General features: G+C 51.3%; 1 protein-coding gene across 1 annotated transcript; it reads right to left on the reverse strand.

Annotated features, from left to right (window-relative positions):
• Positions 1 to 4,006: 4,006 nt before the first annotated feature.
• NKX2-1 (NK2 homeobox 1) lies at positions 4,007 to 10,265 on the reverse strand (the record flags this gene model as incomplete). Its single annotated transcript, XM_082283259.1, has 3 exons — positions 4,007 to 4,677; positions 5,447 to 5,823; positions 10,213 to 10,265. 3 exons carry the CDS (start codon positions 10,263 to 10,265, stop codon positions 4,007 to 4,009), a joined length of 1,101 nt encoding a protein of 366 aa, XP_082139385.1.
• Positions 10,266 to 10,603: the final 338 nt, after the last annotated feature.

Here is a 10,603-nt window from a genome sequence, read left to right on the forward strand (position 1 = left end):
AACAGACTGCTGTGAAACAAACAAAAAAGCCGATAACCCACAGCCCGTTTTGATATGAAGCAGCACAGATGAAAAAGGCTTTTGCTATTGTTGCTGTTGTGGCCGTACTAGTGATGCGGTTTTGTTAGGGTTTGGGAATTTTTTTTGATTTGTTTTGTTTTGTTTTGGGTTTGTGTTTCGTTTGGGGTTCTGTTTTTTCTCTCTTTTTTTTTTCTTTTTTTCTTTTTTTTCCCACAGCCTGCTGTGCCACTGCGCGCACACTTCATGGCACTTAAGCATGAACTCCTATTTACAGCAGAAAAAAATGCCCTCCGCGGTTCTCCTACACTTACAAGCAGTGCCAGGCAGTGGGGGAGTGGGAACGAATAGCCATTCTTCACTAGATCCTTTCATCTCTCAAAATACGGGGTGCCCACGGTCTAGCGTGGATAAAGCAGTTATATTGGGAAACGTGCATCTCTTCCATCATTTCAGATTTGAATCATGCTGCCCCTCCCCTTTGCCATCCCATTATCCATGTTCTGCATTGATTACCGGAAGACTGGAAATCAGCATATTGGAAGAAGCAGGAGTTTAGACGGAGGAACATATTTTAATTTTAAAAATCTATACAATATCTAAGTTCTCATGAGTGTTCTCAAGGGAAACTAGAGGCTAAACTGTATTTACACCCCTCCCTCCAAATATCTTCATCCTAATCAAGGCATAACTAGTTTACTAAAAAAAAATATGATAAAAGGCAGTATCACAATGTCATAAAAAACTCTATAAAATTTGTTAAAGAGCAGTTTGTTTGCATTTCTCCTGATTGATATGTAAATACAGTTTGAACTGTGTTTGCTCGGTCTCTAGTGCTTAATAAAGAGATGAATTCACCTTTCTGTGGAACAAGTAAACAGACTTTAAACTAAGCCGACATCAGACAAAGTGGAAACGAGTTTATTTAATCGAAACTAAATCTAGTTTAAGAAAGATAAGTCAGTGTACATAATAATCCATTACAGTAATTACACCCACCACCAAATATGTGTTTATGAGGTTGTCGAGACACAATAAAATTAATTTATTTCCCCCAAAGTCTATAATGAAAAGTCACTGGCTGGATCTCTATGAGACATGCTAACTCCAATATTCGGGGGCGGGGGCTATAATATTTCTCGTCTGGATTAATGCCTTTCCGTGCTACTCACTTTTGAACGTTCCTGGGTTTGAAAGAGCCCACATTAATTACATATGAAGGGGAAATGTCGACTTAACCGGAGCACTTTCCCCTCGGTCTTGCGTATAAACTCCGGGAGGAAACTAACCCTAATTTTAAAAAAAATCCTTAAAGTTAACCCTGCTCTCGCTTCCTCCGCGGAGGCTGGCAGCTCTGCAGCACGGACCAGGCATCCCCAACACTTTTTTCTGTTAGCAGAAATAATAGCACTAAGTTCCAGACAATCTGCCGCCCTCCCACCCATCCCCCCGCCATGCTTAACATGATGCTATAGATCTGAAAGGAATATTTTGCGTAGAAGAAGAACAACAAAAAAAATTGAATAATCTTTGGGTTAGTTAAGAATGTCTCTGTATAAAGCAGGACATAACATAAGAATGAAAGGTCTCGAAATTCCTGTTGACACACGTGATGTCCTCCAGTTAGAAATAAGGGGGAGGGGGTCAGAAAGAATCCGGTACTTTTTTTTTCTTCCATGTACTTCCCTTTTTCTCCATCCAGACTAGCACTTGGTGTCCGACTAACACCGGCTATCTTGTATAAATAAAGAACTGGAGCTTTTGAAAGCTGCTACTTAAATTGGAGGTTGGGTTGTTTCCATCCCAGTCAACCTGTTTTCTTTCACTTCAAAAATATGAGTATTTCGTAACACCTCTGTAATTCAGAGGTGTTTCAATGACTGAGATCCGCTTTCCATCGATTTGGGAAAAAACCGAAACCGAGAAGCAGATGCAAAGGAAAACACGCTATGAGGTCTTTAGAATGGGGATACTTCTTATTTTGTTACACTCACAAAAGGGATGTTTGGGATCTGAAAGAGAGAGAATTACAGGGATTTTGGACTCGTCAGATACGAGCTGTTTAGCTTCATATGCTCTATATATTTACAGAAAAGTTAGCATCTAACCGCCTTGCGTTACCGATAGTATTTACCTTCCTACCAAACGCCCCTCTGTGTCTCAGTCCGGCGCGCACCTATGCACACCCACCCACGTGCGCGCACGCACTTTCTCCTCATCTCCTTCTTTACAAACTTCCCAAATGGCTACACAAAATAACCCGCAACAAACAAAACCCTGTTAGGAAAACAAAGCGACACAAAAATAGCACCCAAACCAACCGAAGCCCGTCTGTGTTCCACCAAGACGCAGCCTGCGGCTGACCCGCCTGAGTAACGGGGTGGGCTGTGCAGGGGAACCTGCGTGCTCGTGTGCGGGCGTGTGCTTGCGGGGATTGGGTACGTGTAGAAGATTAAACACAGCCTGATAAAGAAAGTTAATTCAAACTACACGTTGTACACAATAAACTATCTTTTTATTTTGATTATAAATAAGGTGACTGTACTTCCCTTAAAATACAAGTACATAGGAAAACCTGGTAGAAATTATCTTTTTTTTTTTTTTTTTAACAAGGTATTAAAACTGGACACTTTAAATTAGACTCACGTTCTATACTGACAGCAGGTTCTTCGTTATTTTATTTTTTTTCTAATGGCGTTAGACTTTTACCTTCTTTCTCCTCCGTGCCTTTGGCATTTGAATTTCTAGTTCCGGAATATTTTGCTTTCTCCAGCAAGAAGTCGCTGAGGTGCCCCCCGCCCCACCCCTACCCCCCAAAAAATAATCGGGCTAATGAATTTGGACTCGATTCCTTCACTCGAGTTCGTGAATCCCGCGCGTTTGCTTGTCCTGTTTGCACACTGAGGACTGATCCTTTATCCCGTTAACCCTCTGGCGCAGCTCCCCTCTGGGAACAGGGTCCGGGCCCTGAGAGGGGCAGGGGCCTTCCGGGGTCTGGCAACATCCCGGGTTGTTTTTCCACCAAGAAGAAAAAAAAAGGCGGAAAAAATAGGGAAAAAAAAGGAGAGATGCAAGGAAAGGAGCGTCGGGGGGGGGGGGGGGAACCAAAGGGGGAAATACAAAAGAATATTCGTAATGTGTATAATTTATTAGAAGCTTCTTAGGACTATATTTAAGCCAAATATCTACATAAGTTACAACAGGAAAAGGCGGCGTGCGCAAATAACAAACTGCCAGAGGATTTACGACGGGGCGATCAGAGTCCATAAAAAAGGTGGGGGTTGGTTTGGTTGATTGTATTTTTTTCCTTTTCTTTTTACAACAAAATATACAGGCTACTAAAAACTATGGGTTTAGTCCAACTTTTGACAGCATTATACAGCTACAGGTTCACATCAAACGTAAGGAGGAAAATAAAAGCCAAGCCTTTGATGACTCCACGTCTCCATCCGCTGGCCCTGGCAGTGGGCTGGGAGAGACCGGGGAGGGGGAAGCTGCTTCTTGTGTCTGGGTGACGCGAATGCGTTTTTTTGGGGGGGAAAACCACCCCATCCCCCAAAATCTCTGTATTTACATGCAAGTCCTAGACGCTGGCAAAGTGTACGTCTGATATCCAAGTCTTCAGACCATGCTTAAAGATGGTCCCCTTTCTGCAGACTGCTCCGTGGTTATTAGTCAGAATAATTTTATACACCCCACAGGACAACTTTGGGGGGGGGGGAATAAAGACCCAAACCCATCAACAGTAACAACAAAATGGAACAAAAAAGTGTCTCTCTCTCTCTTAGGGGTCCGCAGAGACCACTCAGTAAAAGGAGGGAAAGGGAGAAGAACATTAAAAAAAAAAAAAAAAAAAAAAAAAGAAGAAGAAGAAAAGCACACAGTAGTTTGGAGAGGACAGAGATTTGTGTAACTGGGAAAATCTGCTTTTTTTTTGTCTTTTTTCTTTTTTCTTTTTTTTTTTTTTCTTTTTCTTTGTTAAATCCTTTTACCAGGTCCTACCGTATAGCAAGGTGGAGCAAGACATGGCAGTGCCATAGTCAGAAGTAGAAGAGTTCAGGTGAGACAAACTGGAGACTTGGCTCTGCAGAGAGGAAGGGCTGGCCGAGTGCTGTCCCATGTCTGGAGACTGCCCCGCACTGTTTGTCTGGTGGCTCTGATGCTGTCCGAGGCTGTTGCCATTGGTAGCCACTGTGATCGTTGTAGCTGCCTGCTGCTGATGGCTCTGGATAGCTGCTGTGGGTGTGTTGGAGCCTGCTTGGCAGGGCTTGCCATCCTTCACAAGCACTGGCACTGCCACCCTTCTGGGAGACTGCTGCTGCTGGCAGGAGCCGTTCTCCTGTTGCATCTGCTGCTGCGCAGCCTTGTCTTTGGCCTGGCGTTTCATCTTGTAGCGGTGGTTCTGGAACCAGATTTTGACCTGAGTCGGGGTGAGATGTATCATGCTGGCTAAATGTTCCCTCTCCGGGGCGGAGAGGTATTTTTGCTGCTTGAAACGTCTCTCCAGCTCGTAAACCTGGGCCTGCGAAAAAAGGACCCTCCGTTTCCTCCGCGGCGTGCTCTGGAGCGGGGCCATGCTCTTGCTCACGTCTCCCAGGGAGCCGAGGCTGCCCATGCCTCCCATGTTCATGCCCGAGGACGGCGCCATGAAGCGGGAGACTGCAAGGGAGAAGGCGGCACGTTTTAGGCGGCTCGGCTTGGCCCGGCCCGGCCCGAGTAGGGCCCCGCGCTCCGGCAGCCCCCGCCGCCGCCTGCCCCCAGCGGAGCTCCGCAGCCCCCCGGCAGCCCAGCCCCGGCCGCGGCCTCGGGGCGCCCGCGCTTCTAAACAACGACTCACGTCCCTGAGGCGAGCGGTGGCCCCCTTCTCGCCCGGCCCAGCCCCGGTGAATAAGGGCGACCACTCGCCCCTCGTCCTGCCCGGGGGGGACAGCCAAGCAAGTACCTGATGCGACAGCCGCGGCGGCAGCGGCCGCGGACAGCGGCTCCGCCGGCGCCGGCCAAAGAGGACTCTCCCGCTCCCCCGCCGCTTCCCGGGACGCGGCCCCGGCGCCTCCAGCTTTCCCCGTCGCCCGCCCGGTGCCGGGCGGCGCGCAGGCGGGCGAGCACCGCCGGTTCCCTTTGGGCCCCCGGACCGCGACGCTCCCGCCCCGCTGGACGGCGAGAGCCAGGCTCCCGGTCCCCGCCACCGCGGGGCTTCCAACCCCCTTGCCCCGCAAAAACAGCCGCGGGAGGCTGACAGGCAACCAGCCGGGGTGGAAGGACCGGGAACGATCCTCGGGCAGGAGGAGGAATTTGGGGTTTGGGGGGCGCGTCTGGGATTTAGACCGACTTTTGCCCTGCCGCGGACCCCCCGTGCCTTCCGCCCGCGGTGTGTCGGGGCAGTAGCTCAGTAACCCCCCACCGGCCGCCCAGCCCCGGGCTGACTTACTTGAGGAAAAGCGGGGATCCGGGTTGGTGCCGTACCATCCTGTCGCCGAAGCGCTGTTCCTCATGGTGTCCTGGTAAGGCGGCAGCTCGCTCATGTTGCCCAGGTTCCCATTGCAATAGCCCCCCATCGTAGCATGGGAGAGCTGGGGGACCCCTGCCGCTGTCATATGGTAGGCGGCAGTCACTGTTCCGTTGTGGCCCATGGGGTGCTGCTGCATGGCCGGCTGAGAAACCTGAGACTGTCTGTAGGCTGACAGGGGAGCCCCCAAGTTACTGCCCTCCATGCCCACTTTCTTGTAGCTTTCCTCCAAAGGACTCAAGATGTCAGACACTGAGAAAGGAGTCGTATGCTTTGGGCTCATCGACATGATTCGGCGGCTGGGGAAAAAAAAAAAAAAAGGAAGGGGAGGCAAATTTTTTTTTTTTTTTTTTTTGCCAAATATTCTGGTGTTGCCTTAACGCCGATCTTGTTGGATGTACACGTAACCGAGTGGACGAAGTCCGCCTTAATTGGATTGAGTGGAGGCTCAGGGCTGCCTTTCGTTTGTTTTAGCCAGACGCCAGGTTTTAGGCTGCCACCAGAGGCGGGGCATAGGCACTAAAGCAACAAGACAATAGAAGCCTACATCTTGCCCAAGATAATTAGCTTACATGCTGATGACAAGGTAAACACCTTTAAGTTTTACTTGTCAGAATCTTTTTATGTCTTTAGGAAAAAAAAAAAAAAAAAAGAGGGAGAGACAGAGAAGACGGGAGAGAGAGGAAAAAAAGAAAGAAAGACCCCGTGAGCACAACTCTTTTTTTTTCTCGGGGATGGCAATATCGTGGACGGCAAATGGAAGGCAAAGCAAAAAGACCACCATTTGACTGGGTAAAAGGATTTAAAAACAGCTCCCGGGTGGCAAGGCTGTCAGCCCAGCCTTTGTGAGAGCTGGGGAAACGGGGTGGAATGCCAGTAAGCTGAACGACAGAATCTCTCTCTTCCCCCACTAAGTTTGGTCCGGAAGGAGCCCCGCCGCCGGGAGGACAACTCTCCGGAGGGCAGACCTTTCTCTCCGGGACACAGCTCCCCGTGCCCTGCATTCCCCGCACTGGCTTGTCAGATGCCCCGGTCGCCTGGGGCTGAACAAGCGCTTGGGGTTTCGCATCTCGGGAACACTCTCTATGTCTCCTAAGACACTCAGTGCAAGGATCGTTTCTCTCCCTAAACCGATAAATTCCTTTCAACTAGGGATTTATATTTTTTACAATATCTCAGAGAGAGGTGAAAGACGCAAGTTTGCAAAATCAAGCAGTAATTTAATTGCCTGGGGCGAGAGACCGATGAAAAATAGTTTAGCGCAAAATGTTGCTTGTTATTCTCAAAGGCAGAGACTTTCACAGTCTCTCGTGGTCCCTCTGAAGCTGAAGCTGCTTTCTAAGGTTATTTATACAGCACGGGAGCTGGATGGAGAAGACCTCTCAGGTCATCTGCTACACGACCTTGCCAATGAATTCCCTGTAGTTTCCAATAAACTGCAATTTCTGGCACTTTCGGATCTGTTCTCGGATCCGGTGTGAAAACAAAAGCGATCCATTCACAGCCACACGCACACGTACAGGCAGCCAGTAGCTAATGTCACTCGGGTCTTTGAAGAAATCTTCCAGAGCCTAGTGTCTCCAAAGCTTATATTTCGGGGTGATCCGGGCGGAGGAGAGAAACCTCCCCTGAGTATTTCACACCCCGGCCTACTGCCCTGGCAAACACAATTTAATACAGCGATTACCTGAATATTAAGAAAATTACAGCGAAGGTACAGTTAACCCAGGGACTTTGAAGTGTCAAGTAACTATTTAGTAATTGCACTTGTAAATATGTTTGTGCTCGGCTGGTTCGTGCTTAAAAATGCAAAAGTGCACTTGCTACCCGGGAATAACTAAATATCTTTGTCTAAAGTGGCAGCATAAATAGCCGGTCGCTTTGTGGCTGTGCTTGATATTAGTGCATAAGGATCATTTTGCTTCAATTGGGAGGCTCTCATTCACTAGGCAAGAAACCGTTTAGGAGAAAGTAGGTTCCCGTATGAGAGTTAACATCCTTCAAGTGTAAGCCTCAGTCTTGATTACACTTTAGAGCTCTGCAAGAGGTGAGCTTTTCCACACAAATATAATCGGGGGAACTTTCCTTCAATCAGGCCTCCAGCTCTCTTACATCATCTCAGCTGCTTCTTTCGGCGCTAGCTCCCTCAAGGCTGAATATCCCGAAGTGGGCTGGTTGTGAGTCTGCTAGGTCACCAAAAGGCAGAGAAGGGCGACTTTGGGCTAGAAAGGCGTTTGTTTTTTGCCTCTTCTTTTCCCTCTTTACTTTCAAAACCTTTCAATTTTGTCTTTCCAGATCTCTGGAACATTTATTTACCCCTCTCCCCTCCCCCCCCCCCCCCCCCCCCCCCGCCTTCCCCCGCCACGGTTTTTCCTCTTTCTGCGCGTGTTTTTCAGTACGGTCTTTGGTTTTATTCCTACGGAGAGAGACACTCGACCTTGCCTTAGTGGTTTGGTTGTTTGGGGTTTGTGGTTGGTTTTTTCCCCCCGAATTTCTCAGACACACCATCCCCATGACTGTTTCATGAACCCTATAAAGAAGGGGGTGGAGGGAAGGGAAAAAAAATTAAATACCACAGGATCCACCACAATGACGGCTTGGTCGGCTTTAACCAGAGACGAAAGGCGGCAAGTGACCTTGCAATTTGTGGGGCAGGAGCAGCGACTCCGTCCCCATCCAGAGAGTGCGAGGTGGGGCAGCTGGCTAGGCCCCAGCAGCAGCTCCGGCGGCGGGAGCGGGGCGCTGGACACGCAGGCGGCCGAGATGCCCCGCGCCGGCCCCGGAGCACCGCCCGAACGACCCCTTTGGCCGTCGGCTGCGCCTGGCGGAGCTTATTTATCCTCTCACTTGAATGAGGGCAGGTTAAATAGCCTCCGAAACATTGCTCGGTTAGGTTATTCCCGAGCAAGTCGGGCCTTGGCTCTGCGCTGGGTTTGGTACTGGGAAGCTAATGAGAGAGCGCTTCGTTCACCTTCGCTGGGAAGCGGGTGAAAAACTCTCTTGTGCGGGTCTGACCGCCGACTTAGGAGTACACCGGCGCGCATACAGGCACACCGACGTCTAGCTACTTTTTAGTCCGGCTAGATCGACGCGGTGTAAAGGAAACAGGTCAGCCTCTGCACCTGCTTTCCCGCCCCAAATGCGCTATAACGAGGCGAGTCACACCGTGGACAAGGGGCGAGAAAACTTCTCTGGTGCCGTCTCCCTTCACTCTCGCTTTTCTTTCAAACCTTCCACCGGAGTTTTCGTCTGCCAGAGATGGCTGCTCCCAGCGTCCGGGGAGGGTGGCCGTCCCAACAGGGTCCTGCCTAGGCTGCATTTAGCGATATGTTCGTTTACCTGGTGATGCTGCTTAGTAAAACATTCGAGTGAAAAAGAAATGCAAAGGAGGAGAGCAAGGAAGATGAGATGCGTTTTGCCTGATGGAAGCATTTTCATGAGAAAGGCACGGTTTTCACCCCGTGTTTGCAGAAATGCGGCTACACGGACTTCCCTTCAATAGCTTCTGACCCCACACAATCCTTTTGATAACACTCGAGAGGTGGAAGAATGGGAGACTTTGTCAATCAAATGGTGCCAATCCCAATGGAAACGGTGCCACCAAGACCGCAGAGCGTTTCCTCATCAACTGGATTGCGGGGGCTGGGAACTCAAGGATCAGCTTTTGAAAGTGCGCACAGGGCTCTCCAAAGACAACAATGTCTTTTTTATACGAGCTGCTGTGCCTCCCCAAGGGGAATCAAATATGTTCGGCCAGCCAGAGCTCGGAGGGCTCGGAGGGCAGAGGGTAAGGGTCCCACGCAAACCGCACGCAAATTCTTTCTCAACAAGAAAGATGCTTTCTAGGTGTAACTTTTTGATACAAAGCCATGGGGTGCTCCGTGCTCCCTCTGGGTCAGTTCACGGGTGCACGTCTGGCTGCACCCCCTACCCAGCCCTGCCGCCCCCGCTCCCAGCGCCGAGGAGGCGGCCCTGCCCGCTGCCCTGCTCGCAGCCGTACAGCCCGCCCTGTCGCGGGAACAGCGCTCTGCGGCGGGGCCAGACGCTCCTAGAGAGCTCCGAGTTAGAGGTGGCAAGAGAAGATCTGTGACAGAGCTCTTTCTTCGCTCCTGGTCATCAGTGTAAGCCTAACACATCCATAAAGACATGTAAATGACCACCTGGAAAAGTGGCACCACCGAGGTAGCTTGCCTCAACTTTCCCCTCTCGACCTACCCCGAGCGAGCTCATAGAAACTTCATCTGATTGCTTATGCTTGTCGGTGTAATACACCCTCTGTTTCCCCATGCTCCCCAGAATGGAAGATGTGCCTAGCACACCTACGCCGGGAGCGGAGGTTTCCGTAGTGATCGGGTAGGGAGGACTTGTGTCTCTGCCGGCCGCGGACAGGGCGCTGGGAGCCGCTCCCCGCCTGGAAAGCACATGCTTGGGCGTGTAAGAAGGCAGGATTCCTCGTAGAGACGCACCCTGCGAGCGCTACCTAGGCACGGAGCGCTCTGGGAGTGTGTGGGGGGAAACGCCTGCTGTGGTTCACGGGGACAATTCCTCCCCGTGGGAAAGCCCCTCTGCCCTGGTTATCTCGTTCGGATGGGAGAAACCCCTCAATACACGGGTCGAAACCTCTTCTCCTGGCGTGGGAATCTAAGGCAACCAGCGAGACCACCAAAGGCTAAAGCAAAATTCCTCACCCCTCCGCAGCGCACGCACAGTTGCTCCTCCAGCTGCCCAGGGCGTGGAGCATCTCGCAGCTGGGGGTTCTCGGGGCCCCTTCGCCACCGGTCCCTGGCGGCCCCAGTCGCTCTGTGAGAGCGAGGGCAGCGCTGCCTCCGCTCAGCTCTTTTCCCTCCTTCCCCAGTTCCTGGCGGACGGCTGAGCCTTCCTACCCTAGTCCTCGACACACTCCCCGTCCTTTCCTTCGCCGGGCCGTTCCCGGCCAAGAGGGCCAGGGTGGGGCCAGGTACGGGGTGCCAGGGCAGGGCTCCCGGGGCCGCGGCGGCGGGCGGAGGGCCGCCGTGCCAGGGCGGGGGCGGCGGGGCCCCGGGGCACGCCTCGGCCCACCAGCCACACCGCGCCCCTCCG

Source organism: Coloeus monedula, assembly GCF_965178545.1.
Source record: "Coloeus monedula genome assembly, chromosome: 6".
Lineage (NCBI taxonomy): Eukaryota > Metazoa > Chordata > Aves > Passeriformes > Corvidae > Coloeus > Coloeus monedula.